At 36.0% G+C, this 20,819-nt stretch overlaps 3 protein-coding genes across 3 annotated transcripts in view; 2 read left to right on the top strand and 1 right to left on the bottom strand.

Moving 5' to 3' along the window:
- Nucleotides 1-20,819, bottom strand: part of LOC140148198 (synapsin-like) — a 503,295-nt gene that overhangs the window by 81,350 nt on the left and 401,126 nt on the right. The gene's annotated exons all lie outside the window — the stretch shown is intronic.
- LOC140148192 (metalloproteinase inhibitor 3-like) lies at nt 2,617-6,901 on the top strand. Its single transcript, XM_072170052.1, has 4 exons — nt 2,617-3,137; nt 3,310-3,513; nt 4,818-4,975; nt 5,543-6,901. Exons 1-4 carry the CDS (start codon nt 3,002-3,004, stop codon nt 5,726-5,728), a joined length of 684 nt encoding a protein of 227 aa, XP_072026153.1. The 5' UTR covers nt 2,617-3,001; the 3' UTR covers nt 5,729-6,901.
- On the top strand, nt 11,100-17,568 carry LOC140148191 (metalloproteinase inhibitor 3-like). Its single transcript, XM_072170051.1, has 4 exons — nt 11,100-11,364; nt 12,946-13,116; nt 14,384-14,508; nt 17,323-17,568. Exons 1-4 carry the CDS (start codon nt 11,220-11,222, stop codon nt 17,491-17,493), a joined length of 612 nt encoding a protein of 203 aa, XP_072026152.1. The 5' UTR covers nt 11,100-11,219; the 3' UTR covers nt 17,494-17,568.

Below are 20,819 nucleotides of genomic sequence, written 5' to 3'. Positions count from 1 at the left end.
CAAGCATGAGCATCCACAAAATGGCTTGTTCACATTGCTGTAGGACCACTTGAGGATCACTCAAGAAAAACATCAAATCTCACAACTTTCTTGGGGATAACTACGGGGAAACTACAGTTCACACGGCAGATTTCCCCACATTATTGCTTGAGAACCGTATTGCCTAAGCATAAAGTCCCGGGTGTGGACGTGTTGATGTCACAATATTGCAAAGAAAAGAATACAGAGCAGAGTAATAATCACTGTATACAACATCTACAACACGTTTGGCACTTCTCTTGGTGATGTAGGCCTACATTATAAGTCTGAATTGAACATCATTTTGCAGCAGTAACTCCCCTTCCCCTTACCTTATCCCACCCCAGCCACCCCAGTGTCTCAGTAAACCTACATAATTGGCTTATGCCCCCTCTTAGATTCTGGAGAGGGGGCAGAAATATTAATGATATTTTTGTCTGGATTTAAGCAAATTTTAAGAAACTCTACTCTCGAGGGAGTGACTCAAGTTTGATGAGGAATGGGTAATGTAAAATGCCTTATTTTGTTTTGTACTATCTTAATATATCTTGATACACATTTTAACTCACAAATATTTATTTGTTTTCATTTTTAAAGTTATTTTATCTGAGATATTAAAGGGGGGTAACCCTATTGGTTTAGGATATGGATTGTTTTCAAACTTTTGTCTTCAAACTTATATACAATGTCAAATATTGTCCCCTTTATGCATCTATGTGAGAAAACAAGAACATTTTCAGCATAATGATTAGCACAATTAGCATGCCAAATAATTCCAATTTGCCCCAGTACCCATCATACTAATTGACATTATGTACTACTATGCCCATTTTGCCAGAAAAAAATTGTTTGATTGTCCAAAGATCCCTTCCAAAGGGTAGGGTTGGTCATTCAGATGTTTTTTAATGTGTACTTTTTTTGACCAAAAAAACACACACTTTTTTGGGTCAAAATTAGACAACTTAATCACTAACATTATGTATGGCATTTGAATTTGAACAGTTTATATGAGACCATATTTTCACCAAAAGGCTAACATCAAAGCTATTATAAGCCCCTATATCATACACTGACTGACACACAACATGCTACCATTCAAGTTTTCCCTTCATACAACCTACTTTCCAAAACTTGTTCACAAAACAAGTTAATGAGTAATTGATTCAGATGATATCATTCTGCTGCATTATTTATTTTTCAATAACATTTATTTATCAATGGGTTGAAATTGACCCTCATATTTGAAAGTGCAGTCATGATGTTTCATAAAATAGATGTTTGATAAAAATAGTCAACACATCAAAATATTGGTTTTCAAAATAAAATAAACATTGGCCAACTCAGTGTATTAAGATTCAGGAACCATACGTGACGTTATTTCACATGGCCAGTTCAGTTGCCTTTGCTCCTGTTTTTTTCTCTTTTCTAATGTGTAATTAATGTGCCATGAATTATTTTTGATCATACTGCTAACATTTCAATAGTACTGTTTTAAGGCCAAAAATATATGATTTTGTTCAATGTAATATTTTTTCTTTCCAAAACATGAGAAAATAACATTAGTAACAACTGTCAGGAGGGATATCTGATCATTTTAAGCCAAACTAGAGGTAGAATGAAAGAAAACCCATTGACTTACTATCTTGGCTGCTTTAGAGCTCTATGTGGGATTCAATGTCTTATCATGGAACTTCCATGGTTTTTACAAAGACATTAAAGCCATACTGTAACATTTGCTGAGGAGCAAGCCCTCAAATGGAAATGATACAATATATCTATATCTTTAACCAAAAGTTAAATCAAATCAAAACGGCTCTGTTATCATACAAATGGAACACATTTGGCTAAGTTAGGGATATGTATAGGCCTAAACATTAAAAATATGCCAAAAAATCAGGTCTGAAAAATATTCACCAAATTCATTTAAAAATATTGTACAATATGGCTTTAATGTAATCTATCTAGCAATGAAATAATGCATGTCACCATTAATTGATTAAAAAAATTAATCACTTGTCGATTGTCCCCTTCATTTAATTTTAAGGCTGCACTTCATCGGTTCCTATCTTGCGGAAATGGGAAACCATTATTAAATTTTTATTTTACCAAAAATGTTCGTTCACTGGAATGTGCCATTATCTTTTACATGATCGATTATGACATTTCTATATCGCCCCACCTTTCCCTTTAGGGTAAAATTACAACAGCAAATATAACATTTCATTTCTTCTCAAACAAATTAATAATAAGTTCAACTACTGAAATAACAGCAGAAGTCATTTTGTATCTTAAAATAGCTACCCAAAGATAACCTAAACATATCTCATCCCTCAGGGCACCCCATTCCTAGTCTATTCTTCTGCTGAAAAGTATTTTTATATATAGGTAGTTTGGTAGATTGTCACTCTATGGTTTCATGTGGGTGTTTCTTTTTTTCTGAGTGACTGTCTGGATTTTGACAGATGGGCAAAAGCACTTGCACGTGCACTGAATGACCCACTGAAATAAATGAAACTACCTTTCCGGAAGTACTCAACTACCGCAGGAGGTATTTCAAATACACATACTGGAAATTTGTGGGAAACCCCACTGGTGCATTGCGTATCGTGGCTTTTCCATGTAGTCAAGTTACTCCTGTTGATAGCGCTAGGTTTCAAAATATTATGTGGGTTGTTAAACCAGTTGTTAACAGTGTGTGGGAGGTTATTTGATGGAAGTATTTGTATCAAGCTCCTAAAATAAGATATATAAGTCATGGAGGTATTAACTGAATTCCACATTTACTATCAAGTGTTAATCAACAGAGGACATTCTAAGAGGAATTCACCGAGTGCTACCAGTAGAATTCAACCATTTTCGTCAGCTCCTACTAATCATAGCAAGTTTACTTTGGATCACAGATTAGTAGTCCACAAGAACTGTACTTCAAGGTTAACCAAGACAATTATCTAATAAGTGGTATCAATTAACATCATCACTAATTATGCAGATGGAACGAGCACAGCTGAATTTCTTAGCCATGTTGGCTGTGTTGCTTCTTGCCATTGATCAAGCTTTTGGTTTGTGGACATGTCGACAGTACCCACATCCACAACAGAATGTCTGTAGGGCCGATTTTGGTAAGTTTTCAATTTTAAGATTTTATTCAACCATGTTTTACCTTAATTTTATGAAATGGCATAAGATACTAGAAATTGCTTTCTTGATCATCAATCAAAACTTCTGATGAGTCTTTTAGAAACGTTAGTAGTATTTTTTAAATAATTTCCTTTCCTTTCATTTTCTTCTCAGTCGTCCGCGGTGAAATTCTTAAGAAAGAAAGCATTCCTATTAGTGATGAGTATGACTTTGGCTCATTAGAGAAGTACACAGTGAAGGTAAAGAGGATTTACAAGGGTGAGGAATTCATGTCAGAATCTAGCAAACTTGTCCACCTCATGGCTTTGGCAAATTGTGGCCCATATCTGGAGGAAGGCAAACGCTATCTTTTATCTGGTGAGTACATACAGTTATCATATGCATGGTTATCATTTTCATGGCTCAATCAACAACTTTCTGTACAAAATATTTCAAAACTTACAGTGAAAACAATACCTACATGAAAATAATTTCTGGCCCAGCCTGCTGTGAGGAGTGTGATGCATTGAACTCTAGTTGACTGAAAATGCTTGAGTAGACCCATATGGGTAACTAAATGCAAAACTGAACACGGATCCATACTTGAAATTAGCTGGCAGATGAAATTAGTAGACCATGGTGATAATATATCACACAAATCAATTTGTTATAATTTAATTTTTGATTATAATATTTAGATGAAATTCCTTTTGCTGGGTTTATCAAAGATACTATTTTTAGTATCTTTGGGTTTATACTGTTGAATTTCTGGGGATGGGGCACTTATATGAAAGTGGCACACCTGCTGTACCTACCGGAGTACAACACTAGGGGGCCCCCATCAGTATAGGATTTCTTTAAAAAAAAAGGGGGTCATTCAGTGTGGGTTCCAAGAAGAGAGAACAAGAAACGGGGATCATTCAGATTAGATGTCACTGACAGTAAAAATTACTTTCTGGGCATAAACTATGTGCTAAATTTTGCAACAGAAATGTTAACTTTGTTCAAAATGTGTGCAATATGTAAAAATAATATTATGCAGATTTGGTTTAAGGGGTGTAACTTGATGAAAAAGGGGGTCATTGCTTGAAGAAAGGGGCCTGGGGGGTTTATTAATAGGCAAATGATGCATTATATTAAAGGGAGTGCTCCCAGCAGTGAATTTCTTACAGTTCAAAAATATCAGGAATGTCCAATCCCTGATCTCTTCCATCATGTTTTGCAGTGTTCATCTTTCTTCAGCTATCCACTGAGCTGGAGTGGTTCATAATGCATGTTACTCCTTTGGTCATGCTATGGCACAGTCCTTTGATGTGTGTATGACCGTCCCGCACACCATGTACACCTAGGTACTGTGTAATGAACATCGCATACCTGATTGACTAATATTTCCATCATATAATTAGATGACAGTTCCAGCCCTTTATTCAATATCTCGGATTTTGACACAACTACAGCACCTAAAGTCTTGATTTTTCAGGGTATGTTAGTCTAATAAACTACATTACAATTGTGTAAAAAACAGAATTGTGACAAATATTGAGGGAGTCCTCCTCAGCAAATGTTACAATAAGGCTTCAATCATTCATTAACAGACGGATACTCTCATCAGAATCCTGTAGCGTAGTTTGGATATGCTGAATGTTATTCTATAATATTTGTGTTTTATTTGTCTTTTTTAGCCAAATTTGATGAAGACAGTAAACAACTGAGGACCGATAACTGCCTCTGGAATGTTGAATGGAGTGAAATTACTCAGGGACAAAGACAAGGGCTCAAACATTTCTATGAAAAATACTGTCAGACTCCCGGTCAGAACAGACACCCTAAGAAGTGTGAGGTTAGTAATAAAGCTACCATAGAATTCCATCTGCAAGCATATATGTCTAAATTCTACAGTCCAGGCTTTAATAATAATTTGCATATTTGCATAATTAATTAGCATTTATGCAAATTAACTCATTAATTATGCAAATATGCAAATTAGAGGGCGGATTCACTATATAATACATTAGAACATATTAAAAACACTGTGACCAAGTTTCAGGGCAAAAGTATGCAAAATAAGAGTACCCTGAACATTTATGCATTGATTTTTAGCAAAATATTGGCAAAAATAATTATTAATGAGCCTTTCCAGTCCTTTTAGCTTATTAACTATATTGATTTTTGACAAACACAATAGGATACAAAGAAAATATAAACTGATGCATTATGGAAACCGTATGTCCGATGTTGCTCCAAACAAAAGGCATATTGATAAGTGTACTTTACCCTACTCAATTAATCTGTTTAAAACATGCTCAAAGTATTTCCTAATTTCTAGAAAATGCCTCCAATGCCACCTTAAGTGAGTTAATTGTACACAAAATTCACCATCGTACATTTTTGTCTTTTTCCAACTCAGATTGTCGAAGGTGTCCAAAATTATTTTGGTGGAAATGCCATAGTAAAACCATCAAGATGTTTTTATCAAGGAGGAGTATGTGAGAGATTACATTCAAGTTGTATACGGAAACCAACTGGTGCATGCGGGTGGACGACCAACACAAACTACCGAAGCTGTAAAGAACTTGAAAGACAGAGAAGATAATATTGAATTGTGTGTTTCCGAGCTGCATTAAATGTTTGTATATAATTGATACTACTTACTATCATAGTGAAACTCTGAAGTGGAAAGTTAAGTATGAGGTTGATGAACTAACTATGTGGTGAAAGTATATTAATATTGTAGCCACTACTTTTCACTCATTGATCATCATTCATTGATTTGACAAATTGCAACATCAAAAGCTAACTTTGCATTTTTTAGTTTGATATGTCTATGAGTAGGAATTACATGTGAACTGAAATCTATATATAAGTGTTATGTAATATTTCAAAGTGATTCTAATGATGCCTTTTTACATGTACATAGTCTTTCCCCTTAAGGCTGTTGTATGCTCCATTTTTGCAGCATCATGCAATGCTGCTATGTTTCTTTCCACCGCAGCGTTGTATGATGAAATTGAAATACTCCACACATGTATCACCATCACTTGGATGGTGTTCTGATAGGCCCTACAGCATGATAGCTCATGCATTTGGGTAGTCTGTGCTACAGACCATGTAACTATATTACCCATAGGGAGATAAACTACTGGGGACCACACACTCTTGGAAACCATAGTACGCTCACTGCTCACTTTGCTCACTATTTGATGGGTGTCACGGTTTGCGAATGAGGCGTGTGCCCCCTCAATCGTGAGTAGTCTTTGACAATGACTAGCATTTGTGAGGTCACCAATAACCCAATCTCCCGACAGCTAATCAGCATAAAACGCGCACAATTTTGAGAAGCTATAAAGCAAAGCAAAAAAATTGAACAAAATTTAACTATCTGTGATGGGAATTTTCTTATGGAAATTCATAAAAATCTGGCTCTATTTCATCGAACCATTATGTGGAGTATACAACAGGCTTTACTCTTGAGAATGTGATGATTACAATTACATCTAACTCCAGAAAAATATACAACTAATTGTTTTCAATTAAACAGATATTAATCCTGCTTTGCCAGAAGAAACAGCTCAATCTGAATCATTTAGTATGACTTTAAGAATACAAGTTAAAATTCTATACCAATCAATTTTTTGGGAAAAAGGCCAAAACTGTCTATCACACAAGTCTTACAGAAATCACACAAAAATGTATGTTTTGTCCACTTTTAGTAAAAATTGATGGTGTACACAATATTAAGTTATATTGCAAGTTGGGTTAAACTAAGGATTAGTGCAAGGATTTCATCAGGCAAAATTTAAAAAAAAATCAAAAACATCAGTTGTGTAATTTTCTGGTGTCGTGAACTTGGGGTTGGTCACTCCTATTTTGAACTTTTGCCAAAAATATATGTATTCGCTGTTGTAGTGCACATTAGTAACCATTGGTTACTGCTCCAAGCCTGGGCTCATACACCTGTTCGAATTTTGATATGCCATAGGCTTTGTGTTGTGATCATTTCGATCAGTGGTTCGTAACAAAGAAAACGTGATCCAGTTGACCTAGCAACGGTCATATTCTAACGTGCACTACGACAGCGAATTCATATATGTATAAATAATATGCATTAATGTGTATAGTATGTATAAAATTGAAGTTACCAAATACAAGGCCAATGGAAGTTGATTTGACTATATTGGGTTCTCATAAGGCAAAAAAAAAAAAAAGGTTCGGTCTCTCAAAGCTTATGTAGCGTTTGTAAAATCACGATTTGACAAAAAACAAATGCGGAAAATTAAAAAAAAAAATTTTTTTATAGTTTTTTCCAGAAAAAAATCGCGAAAATCAAAATACCATGAAAAAAAGTCGGGAATAAAAAAAAAAAAAAAAAAAAAAAAAAAATCTCATTTCGCATTTGTTTTTAAATTTCTCGTGAGCTTTTTTTTTTTTTTTGGCCTAAGCATGTACAGAAGTTTTGCTCAAACTTCCATTATTTTGTTGACAATTTAATTTTTCTCACAAACCTTGAAGAAAAATCTAAATTTTTTTTATAAGTTCAAAATATCAGTAAATTGAGAGGAGATCTACTTTCACTTAACTGAAAATATCAATCACATCCTTCTGGTGATTTTGACATTTTAGTTTTATATCAATGGGGTGGTGGGGGATGGGGGTAGATAATCTAATGATATCATTTGTTTTATTACTCATTTTAAACAAAGTGTTTGATATTTTTAAATCAAACAATCGCATTACGTTGTTACTCTTTAAGAAGATGTTTATAAACATGCACTTTTATATATGTCCATGATTCAGATGGTCATTGGATGAAGTTGACCACTAAACTGATTCAAAATAATAATTGGTGGGAAATAATGAATAATGAAAAGTGACCTTCTTAGTTTTTTAAAATTCTTGCCTGGAACCTGATCATCAATTTCCATTGGCCGGATGTTTAAATGTTACTGCTCTTCAATAATTTAGCTACTTTGTGCAGCCAACTTTGTAAGGAGAGTATGTTCAATTAATAGATTATAATTAAATTATTTTAAAATAATGAATTCATTATTTAATGAAGTACATGTATATAGATAAGTGTCATTTGATTAATGGTTTAAACCAAAAGTGCAATATTTCCAGATCTGTACTCAATTTGAGTTCAGAAATTAAGAGTTCAGATGTGCAGTCTGAAAGCCAAATATTCTCAATTTGAGATATCGGCAAATGGTTAAATTTTGGTGTAACTTTGGTGTAGGCCTCCTGTTCACTCTTGTTTGTGTCTCAGAGACCTCTATGTACATGTCCATTTGTGGGTCAATCTCTTGTAAGCAGGTCTGAACATTTTGTCAGTACAATTGAGATGACAGAATATACTGTGATGGGGGAGTTACAAAAAAGTGTAATTTATTTAAATAACATGTATTTTCCTAGATTCAAGCCTATTTTAACCCTAACACCCATAAATATACCATAAAATACCACGATGAAAATCACTGCTCATGCGTGAATCCCAGGGTGTACGATGACGCAATCACCCTAAGTGCTATATGCTCACAGAATCGCTGCCTGGGGCAGCGTAACCCATGTGGCTACTGATCGGTGATCATGTGCTTGGCATGCGGGGGGTCGCAGGTTCGAATCCCGGGGTGCCAAGTGACTTCTTTGTTCATCACTCCTTTTTCGTTTCTTCTTAAACTTCTGATAGCAAAAAGCAGATTTGGGTGTTTAGGGTTAGTATATTGACATAATATTTATGTCATTTTGTTATTAATATATTTTTCATGAATGCATTGTAACTATGTGTAAGTTTTATCATAGATTAATAAAAAATTCAATCCAATTTGTGATGTATTTTTCTTGCTCCAGCAGAGGTTGAATTTTGCTAAATTTGCAAGAATCAAATCTTACCAAAACAATAAAATTAATAAGAATGGATATGGTTAACATTGTAAGGAGAATACCAATGTGACATGATCAAGGGTAATGAGATGTCAACCCTGGTCAAAAATGAGTTATACATATCAAGGGTTCAGACCCAGAAAGCTGTAACTCACTATGACCAGCTCTCACAATATGAGCAAAAAGTTGGCTCCTGCTTTGGTTTTCAAATTCAATATTTCCGCCACAATGTCTTTTGTTTTCCATTGAATTTTGTCAGGACAGACTGTATTATAGTCTATAGTGCCCTCCTAGCGAGTTTATGCTCATTTTGTGGGAGCAGGTGATTGTGAGTTGAGGCTTTCTGGCTCTCAACCAACCCTCGCTATGTTTCTAAAGCGGACATTTAGATCTTTCAACAGTGGCGGCACCAGGGATTTTTTTGGGGGGGGGGAGGGCAAAAATCAACAAATTTTGCACAAAATTGCAGCAAAAATTGGAAATTTGTGTAATTTTGGGTTTTATTGCCCCTAGTGCCACCACTGGCTTTCATAAAATAAAAAAAACATGTCGATACAACTTTTCTTTGTGAAGTTACATCAATTTATCAATCACTCAAAGCAATATTAAATTAGAAAACAGAAGAATGTAAAGACTTTCTTTGCCAATATCTCAAAATCAATATTAGCAACATCTGATTTATTTCCCTTGATCGTGTTACAAATTGATTATTGCTCATCCATCTTGCAAAAGCCATTCAGATAATTATTGATGAGTATATCCAGTGTTGTTTTTGTTCTTTTGGTGTTTAAAAAAATTGTAAAGTCAGCCATCTTTTTTATCGATGTTTAATGAATAAATCATAGACAGTAACACCATGGCTGTCGAAAGATAAAAAAAGATATAAATTCAAGAAAAATCTGTTTTAAGAACCCACTCAACAAAATAATAAACTAGAGCGATGACCCCGAATCACAGCAGCTGAAAGGAGTATCCCATCATGCATTGCAGTATATCGGCTTGCTCCATAGCAAATGTAACAAAATATAAACAAGAGCCGCTTAGATATTGAGAGCTATTGATAGATTCACAATACTCTATGTGTGATATTTTTTCAAACAAAAGTCTAAGCTTCCCTGATTTAAGAGAGTAATTGAAAGTTGAAGTGTGGGATTTTGTGTACATGGCACAATCAGTTCTATAATGGTACCGCAAAGCATAATGGGATACTCCCTTCAGCTGCTGTGACCCCGAATAGTGTCAACTGAAAGAGAACAAAAATGAAGAATATAACAACAATATCTTCCTCCCCAGGGGTGAAACTCCTCTTAAGACCGGAGTCAATGATAGTCATATTTGGGGTCCTTTTCGTATCTCAAAATGCCAAGGAGGTATGGCCCCTGAGTGGTATCAAATGAAAGAGAAAAAAGTAAAGAATATAATGAAATATTTTCCCCACCAGGGGTGACACTCCTCATAAGACCTGTGTCAAAGTTACTTTAAAAGACCTGTCTCATACTTGTGTCTTTTCTACATTGACTATCTTGAAAACAAAACAAAAGTGTGCCCCCAATGGTATCACATGAAAGATAAAATGTCTGAAACCTGTGACAGCGGTATATCACAATATACTACCAAAACTCCATGGTTCAGCTTTGGTGCGGTAACCGTTCTAGTTTTTACAAATATGCTTGCTAATTGGTGTATGACATGGGGAACTAGATAGCTTGACTGCATTGGATGGCACTAAGCCAAAGGTAGATGCATGGGACCAAATAATCTAAATCTGCCTACAATTAACATGATAATATTAATAATAGATACATTTTCACCATACGGGCGTGGTACCATATCACATTTGCCTATCCAATTGCAAAGCTGGCATTGGCTTAATTGGAAAAAAAAAGTTTTCCATCTGTCACCTTATAGGCCTACTTAAAATGAAATATATGCCAACTCAATTTACAAAAAAAATGCAATCTGATATCTTAATTAGACAATAACAGATAATTGGAGTTAAATTGTTTTTGGAAGATCCTAAGATGATCATAATTATAATACAGAATATGATTTTTGTGGTGGTTTCAGTTCATTTGGTGACTGGGTATACGTCCAACTACACTTGAGGAGTGCCTTGCCTCAAATCCTCATTAATAAATAATCATCTTCTACAACATCAAGTATTTGTATTTTCCTGAAAAGTTTTGTGATAATTGAGTTTACTAACAATGAAATCAGATGGACCTGTACTCTTACTCATCGTTATCACATTCATTTCATTACTAAGTGGCATTGCCAATGGTGAACAATGCTGCTATGACTGGGAGTTAGGCAACAATCACCCTCAACAGAAATTTTGTGAAGCTGATTTTGGTAAGTTAAACCATTTCTACCTTGTTTGCTTGTTTATTTGTTTGTTTGTGTGATTGCTTATCGAATTGGTCATTATGTGCAGAAAACACATTATCATGATTATGAGACAAGACTCAAGGCTGGACTCAAGTAAGTTATCTCAATGAAATTTGGTTGAAGATATATATAAAACAAAAGGTGGCATGATGCCCAACCAATTATAATTAAGTGAGTTTGCTTTTAGCTGTTTGGTTAACTGAAATGAAATTAAAAAAACTTGTCTCAAAGTGTGCACACTCATTAGTAAAACATGTTTATTTTGCTCTTTATAGAACTCATGAAATTCCTTTGTTGTTCTATCTAATTTTATTTTGAAAGTAAAATGGGGAAAGTACATCTTTTCTGCAGAGCTCTTCTTGTAAACTGTCAGTGATCCCATGTGGAAAAAGGCAAATAGCTTTAACTGTTTTCAGTTATTTTCATATGTTTTAACACAACAAGTCATTAAACAAAATTATGCAATACTTAAGAAAGGGTGTATTCTCAACAGAGATTTGATAAATGTTCTTGCCAATCGGCCCTAAGCTGTCCTGTTTGAATCAAAAACTTCAACTTCAACTTGGAGATATTGATTAAAGTCATAATGTACGATTTACTGAAAAAATGTCAGTAATAACTGTCAGCCCAGAAGGGTTTCTGTCCATTTTAAGCCAAAATAATGAGGTGAAGTGAAAGAAATCTCACCTGCTATTTTTGTCATCCATTTAATGTGGAGTTCTTTGGGCATTTGATACATTTGGCTGACTTCATTTAGGTTGAAACATGTGCAAGTATTATAAATATGCCAAACTAAAATTATGCAATTCATAATTAAGGTAACCCTTCACAAAAAGGTTTGTAAATACCAGTGGTTTATAAATACATATAATATGCAAATGAATTCATTAATATTCATAAATGTGCAAATAACATGACGAAACTATATAACCCTACAAAGTTAGAAGTTCATTGGCAATTGCATGCAAGCTTCAGAGTGGAGTAATAACATTTTAGGTAAAATATGCAAGTACGGTCATAACAAGATACAAATCTATACAGCGTATGAGGACACCCTATCCTGTCACCATACCACGTTTGAAGTTGATTGTGTAGAAGTTACACTGAGTGGCTTAATGTGTTTCCTTTTGCCCGACCCCCCGGATAGTTGACCAACCATCTAGATCATGACATAAGGGATGCACCATTAAATTCTCAGGGGGTAGGAAGTTGGGGTCTGGAAATTTTTTTTTCGCACCGAAGTTTTTTTTTTTCGCCACCGGCAAGTCTTTTTTTTTTATAGTGTTGGTGGGGAAAGTTTTTATTTTTGCTCATGTAGTGGGTGAAGTTTTGTTCAAAAACTTCCTATCCCCCCCTCCCCCCGAGAATCTAATGGTGCATCCCTAAACCTCACAGAGCACATTGTTGTTTGAGTTAAAAATCAGGTTTGAAAAACTAAATAACCAATTTCATTAAAAAAAAGTTTGTACATTATGCTTTTATTATCTGCTGACTTTATACTAAATTATCCTCTGAAGCTCGTTCTTTGGTGTCCTTCATTTACAGTTGCTTTAGGATACATCATGAACAAAGAAGTTGAAAGAAGTAAAGTCATCTACACTGTTCATGTATACCAGGTGTACAAAGGGGCTATATCATGGTCATCAACAGTTGAGATCAAAGCTTTGTCTGGTTATTGTGATCCAAACCTACAAGATGATGTCTATGTCATAACAGGTAATTCTTAGCATTCCTTTGATATCAATTAGCAATTTTCGCTTGACAAAACCAGTAAGTTTTTACTTACTTAAATATTTCGTACTAGTACACGTTGGAGGACTTCATCATTTGTGGCCAGCTGATCCACTTTCCTGGGAAACTGACTTCCGGTTGTGATTGGTCTTGTCTCCAGTCTTTAAATGTGGGTCATATACGTGACTTAGGAAATAAGTGCCTTCCTCTCTATTCATGGTCTTTGTCCCCCTCTTTCTGATCTCCATCGCTTCCCGTACTTCTCTGTATCTTCTGACATGCTCTTTGCCAAGTATCTTGGTAAAGAGCATGAATTCCTAAGTCACGTATATGACCCACTTTTAAAGACTGGAGACAAGACCTATCACAACCAGAAGTCAGTTTCCCGGGAAAGTGGATCAGATGGTCACATCTGATGAAGTCCTCCGACGTGTAATATTTGAGTAAGTAAACATTTATTGGTTTTATCAAGCGAAAATTGCTAATTGATACGATTTACAAACCTGATGAATCTATTCACTGAACTTCCTTTGATATAATGCATGGACATTATACATGTGCTTTGATTGGCAGATACTCTTGCAATTAAATACGCTGACCTTTTCTTTGATATTTCATGACAGGGCAAAGTTCCCATACAAAGTAACTATTATTACGCATCATCACCAGTCAATATTCACTTTTTGCCCCGATAAAAAGAGTAAGAAACAAGGAAAATATAAATTGATGTATTATGATGCCATCTGATTTGTTTCATCAGTGTACTATGCCCTACTCAATTAATCTATTTAAGTCATATTCAGAGCGTTTCCTAAATTCCAGAAATATCCTCATATTCCATCCACCTTAACCCTAATGCCCCAGGTGCTTTTTGGTGACTGGAAGGGAGAGAAGGAAAGAATAAAGCAAGAAAACAAACAAAGAAGTTGTTTGTTTTGGTCATGATTCGCACCCAAGACCCCTCAAATGGCAAGCACTAGGCTGGCAAATGGTAGCCACGGGTGTTTTGCTGGCCTGGCCAATGAAACCGTGTGTATATCATTGCATCACATGGAATGCATGAATACCCAGTGCATATATCATGTAGTATTTTGTAGTACTTGGGCGTGTTAGGGCTAAGCAGCTGTCAGGTCACAAAAACTTTTTTGTACTTCCACTTTCCCCACTAAATTTGTGGGCAGTGAATCATTACCCGACCATTGCAGATCAACAGAACAACCTAAATAACTTATTTTTAACACTGACTTTGCAGCTAGTGGGCATCCAACTGATCTGAGTACAAGCCGTTGTAAATGGAATGAGAAGTGGTCGTCAGTGACATCTACACAACTAGAGGGCCTCAAGTCTCTTTATAAGAAGTACTGTGACAATTGCGAGGTAAGACATTATACAAATATTAAGGGATCTAAAATGGCGTTTATTGCGTTTCGACAGTATTTTTTGTGGGACATGAGAGCACCTCAGACCTATCGAATTGCATTCTGAATACGAAGCATGTCTTTCTAATATAAAATAATTTTCATTTTTTGAAAATCACACTATAATACAAATTTTATGACAAATTATAAAAATTTGATATTTTTCAAATTTTTGATATATAACAGTCCTCAAAGTAAATTATATAAATCTAATGACATATTCTTAAAGTGTATGTAGCAGGGAGGAAAAGCCGACGGTCAATTGAAAATTTTGACCTTTCATATTGAAGATATGGATTTTTTTTCCCAAAAAGACCTATTTTTTTTGGTGTTTTGGGGAAAAAATCCATATCTTCAATACGAAAGGTCAAAATTTTCAATTGATCGTCGGCTTTTCATCCCACCTACATACATTTTAAGTATAAATCATCAGATTTATAAAGTTTACTTCAAGTACTGTTAAATATCAAAAATATCAATTTTAATGATTTGCCATAAAATGTGTATTAAATTGCTAATTTCAAAAAATCAAAATTATTTGATATCAGAATGACATTCTTCGTATTCAGAATGCAATTGATATGTCTGATGTGCTCTAATGTCCCACAATAAATACTGTCCAAACGCTCATACCCCAGCCCTTAACTGCTCATGAGAGAAATGGTGCAAAATACCTACCCAAGGTGACTAGGAAAATAGTAGGCCAACAGTTGCCAGTCAACGAGGGTAGGTATTTTGTACCATTTTACGGATAAAGAGCAATTGATATTTGTTTTATATAAAAAACATGAAAATATTTTTGAATCCTGTCCTTATAAGCTTAGGCCTACACTTTAATATTAACTGCTCATGAGAGAAATGGTGCAAAATACCTACCCAAGGTGACTAGGAAAATAGTAGGCCAACAGTTGCCAGTCAACGAGGGTAGGTATTTTGTACCATTTTACGGATAAAGAGCAATATTTGTTTTATATAAAAAACATGAAAATATTTTTGAATCCTGTCCTTATAAGCTTAGGCCTACACTTTAATAAGCTTACAGCTTATAGCCTAGGCACAGAGCACAACTATCATAAAAAATTGGCACATCAGCCTTCAGTCCAATTTTTTTTCCATTAAAATCAACCAGGCATGGTCAGCCAATGGAAACACTGGTTGTTGTTTCCTAAGTCAGATAGGTGGGGACTAGATTCAGTGGTGGATTTAAGGGTGGAAAAATGTTTAAAAAGATTATTTTAAATAATCATCAGCCATTCTCAATGAAATAATTCAAGTTTAAATATGATGCTGACTCAAATTAAAGCAGTATAGTGCATTGCTAACCATGTGCTATCTACTGAAGATAGCAACATTTTTAAAAGCATGTTAAAATATGATAATCAGGCAGGGCCTAATGTTTTACTTCTCAGCCTTTCAGGTGTTTTTAATTGAGTCACAGGATACACTTTAAATACATATCATTAGATTCATGAAGTTTATCAATTTTTAATAATGTGCTATAAAATTGGCATTATATTGCAAAAATCAAAATTATTTGATATCAGAAGGACATTCCTCATATTCAGAATGCAATTTGTTGTGTCTGATGTGCTCTCAGTAGCGCTAGGGTTAGCTGAGGCCTGTTTGTATTGTTTTATAGTCTTAATCAAAATCAATCTGAGGTCATCCAAGGTCAAAGGTCATATGGGGTTAAATGTCAAAATTTGGCCAATTGGTCTTAAATTTGGTGCAAATCATCCACAATATGAGGGGAACACAAAAAATTCAATCTGAGGTCATAGGTCATACCAAGGTTAAGTGTTGAAGCTTGCTCAATTGGGCAAAAATAATTCCAAAATATGGCAAATGGCCAAATTCTAGTTTTATAAAACTTGCTTTTTTGATGGCCATTTAATCATTCAGCGTGTTTATACTGAGCGTACGGCTTTTTGACCCGCTATTTTCCGGGCACAAAATACCGATCATAATCCAGCCACCGTTACCCAGCTTGTTTCTACTGAGACCAGAAAGCCGTGTCTCGCATACGATGCACGGCATTTTTTCCTGTAAACCGAAGTACGGAAAACAGATTTGATGGTTAATTATATCCTAAATTTAAATGTTCATGGATGGCAGCTCATGGCATATGACCTACAATCACAATTTAGTATTTTCAGTAAAATCCAAATTGCATTAATTTACCAGTGGATCTAGTAATTGGCTATTATGATAATTAATTTACAGCTCATATATAACCAACTCATTAATTATAAAGATATAACCAACTCATTAACTATAAAGAAGTAGGCCTAGACTAAGTAAAGTCATATCCATTTTACTTCATCAAGTTCATGCGAGTCACACATGTGTCCAGTGTATATAATATCGGAAAGAAGGAACCTACTACATCATAGGCCTAAGCTAGACTATACAAGTAGAATATAAATCGCGTTATTTTTGCAACACGCATGACCTCGACCCGGCAACCGATGACACGGCTCGTTTCTACTGCGCAGATTACACGCTTTGATTCGGCATGATCCACCTCAAGAGGTGGATCACGAAAGCGCGACACATGACCCGCATGACACGGCAACCGATTACCCCAAGTCGTTTCTACTGGGCTTGTTACCCGGCACGGCACGGCACGGCATGGCCCGGAATTTTACCCTCAGTAGAAACATGCAGATTGTCACCTAGAATGCCGATTAAAAGAACGCCACATTGATTTTGTGTACCAAACTCATTTAGCTTGATTGCTTCACTTTTGACTGGTTTTTTTTGTATGCCACAGATCCTAGAGAGCCTGATCATTTTTCCTGTACCCCCAGATGTCAAACCAAAAAGGTGTGCATACTACCCTGATTCAAAATGTGAAAAGCTGCACTCCGTATGTGAATATCACCAACATGCAGGCTGCCGATGGTCATCAAACACCAACTTTTTAACTTGTCTGCAAGAATAGGCTTGTCCTCAACCACTTATGGTAATCAGTCGGTTAAAAAAAACAATCAAGATTTGTTTTAGAAATTTATAACTGGTGAAAAACTTACAATGTAATGTAATGTTTAAAGGCTCATAATAAAGGCCTTAAATATTTTAAAAACATTTTGAACAAACCCAAAACATGTTTATAACACATTTATAACAATTTAAAATCATTGATGTGTTTGCTGGGGTTAAACCTTTTTTTTTTGAAATATTGTAATTTTTTTATACACTACTTACCATACTTCCTTGAGTAGGAAAATTAAATGCCCCCCACCACTTTTTTCAACCAAGATGTTTCAAAAATGCTGATATATCCATGCTATCCAAAGTGCACACATGGTCAATAATAAGGCGTCGGTAATTGGCGAAAATCTGGTCGGAAACCCCAAAGTTATCGTTCCCAAGTTCGTCATTTCAGCGTGAGTTTTAAGCTTACCTAATGATTTTAAAGGGAATTATTGTTCTAAAAAGGACCTCTAACAAATGCCCCCTTTTGGTAAATGCAATGCCCCTGGGGGTGACTAATCAAGGAAATACGGTATACTTTTGTACTCTGAAGAGTTGAACATTTGATGCATGAAAATCATAATGTGTGAAAACATGGCCGTCCAATTCTCATATTTATTCACAATGTTCAAATTAAAATAATATTTAACTATGTCCCTTGCAGACACTACTAATATTTTAAAGTCAAGTTTTTAAGTTGATTTATTGAAATTGGTTTAACACGGATTAATCTAATCTTGTTTTCTTGCTGTAAACATTTTTGTAACATTTCAAAGTAAATTTGTGAACTTATTTAAAGGTAGGGAGCGGTCATTATTTACGCCAGGGAGGGGAGGAATTTCCCATATTTAACTAGAGCGGTTCTCGACTTGCGCGGTTCTCGACGCAAAGCGTCGGCCGCAATGCCTCCACCTTGATGCGTATCATTTTAACTGGTGCAATTTCACTAGGAACTGGCCATCTCTAGATGACAGTGTAATTTGACCTCAGATGACCCCTGTGTGAACCCAGATCAGTGACCCCAAAATGCTGATATGCATAAATTATGCAAATTAGTTACTTAATTACCACTAGGTGGTTACCCGTATTTGGCGGTTCTCAGCTGGGCGCGACTCCCTGGCTGATAGTGACTGTACCCACCAAGTTTCATGCCCATCCAACAATTTTTACATATTTGACCTCATATGACCCCTGGTGACCCCTAAATGACCTTCCCAAAATTTGGCTTGAAATGGTGACTGTACCAACCAAGTTTCATGCCCATTCGACAGTTTTTACTAAACTGACCTCAGATGACCCCTTGTGACCCCGAAATGACCTTCCAAAATTTGGCTCTAAATGTTAAAGGTACCCACCATGTATCATGCCCATACGACAGTATTTACTAATTTGACCTCAGCTGACCCCTGGATAACCTTGGATGACCCCAAAATGACCTTCCAAAAATTTGGCTCTAAATGTTGACTGTACCCACCAAGTTTCATGCCCATATGAGTTTTTAGTAATTTGACCTCAGATGACCCCTGTGTGAACCCGGATGACCCCAAAATGTGCGTCCAAAAATTTGACTCTAAATGTTGACTGTACCCACCAAGTATCATGCCCATACGACAGTATTTACTAATTTGACCTCAGCTGACCCCTGGATGACCCCAAAATGACCTTCCAAAGAGTGGCTCTAAATGTTGACTGAACCCACCAGGTTTCATGCCCATACGACAGCTTTTAGTAATTTGACCTCAGATGACCCCTGGGTGACCCCAGATGACCCCAAAATGACCTTCAAAAAATTTGATTCTAAATGTTTACAGTACCCACCAAGGTTCATGCCCATGTTTACAGTATACCCACCAAGGTTCATGCCCATATGACGGTTTTTGCTAATTTGACCTTAGATGACCCCTAGATGACCTTGACCCACTAACCAAACCTACTGGAATTTGAAGACCGCCAATGACCATCCCTCCACCAAATTGCATCACTGTATATCTTACCAGTTCCGAGAAATTGCACCCGCAAGGTCATACAACGGTTTTTGCTAATTTGACCTCAGATGACCCCTAGATGACCTTGGGTGACCTTGACCCACTAACCAAACCTACTGGAATTTGAAGACCGCCAATGACCATCCCTCCACCAAATTGCATCACTGTACATCTTCCCAGTTCCGAGAAATTGCACCCGCGACGGGTTTTTCTAATTTGACCTCAGATGACCCCTAGATGACCTTGGGTGACCCGCCAGGGAGGGGAGGAATTTCCAATATTTAAAAACAATTGGCGTAAATAATGACCGTTCCCTACGGTAGTACAAAATAAAATTGAGTGTGCAATTATTGCAACTGATATGATGTAATGTGATTTTTCAAGATGTGATTTAACAAAATTTCATGTGAGATTACTTCCCTCTCTGCTTTTCGGATTGCATGGGATGGTTTTGTATGGTCTAGTAGCATTAGGGTTAGTTGAGGCCTACTTGTATTGTTTTGTAGTCTTAATTAACCTTAACTCCCTTTCAAAAGTTCTCAACCTATGAACACACAATATTTTGTGAAAGTAAACAAAACCATAGCAACCAACAATTGACTCCTACATTATTTCTGTTAGAGTTACATTTTTAGAATCCCAGTCACACATCCCCACCCACCCAAAATCAAGACAAGACCAGGGAGGGAAGGGGGTTAAACCTCTAACTGTGGATGCTGTTACCAGGGTGCTGTTATAGCATGTTTCAAAGCTGTTTTCAATACAGTAACTTTATCCACAAAGTGTGGACATACACATGTGCACCCCCATACACATAAATTTATCATGTGTGACGTGTGTGTCCTGGATTACCCTCCCCCTACACACACACACCCCCACACACCCCCAAACACACCCCCACAAACACACACCCACCCCACCCCATACTGTGAAGCAAATCAGCACAAAATCAAACATGCTTTGCGATATAATTGAGCAGTTGTGTCAAGTGTCACGTTCAACATTATCACAAAATATTTCAAAATTAAGTTCTCTACAAATTCAGAAGAGCAGGGAGCCTTAAAAACGGAAGTCAAATGTGTGAAAAAAAGTTTTCATCCAAAAGCCTAGCAGGGAGTTGATTACCTACCATGGAAGAAATTATTCAGTAAATCACAAGCTGCGTGAAGTACTGCCATGGCAATGGTAACCATGACAACTAGGATTTCCCTATTACTTTAAACCAATCACATTTTTTGTTAAAAGGTACCACTGTTTGAGCCAAGACTGCACGACAGGTTGACATGTTGAAATCTCGGTCATGAATTCT

The sequence above is a fragment of the Amphiura filiformis genome, chromosome 3, assembly GCF_039555335.1.
Source record: "Amphiura filiformis chromosome 3, Afil_fr2py, whole genome shotgun sequence".
NCBI lineage: Eukaryota > Metazoa > Echinodermata > Ophiuroidea > Amphilepidida > Amphiuridae > Amphiura > Amphiura filiformis.
The sequence above is the reverse complement of the archived record's forward strand: the minus strand, read 5'-3'. Positions and strand labels throughout refer to the sequence as shown.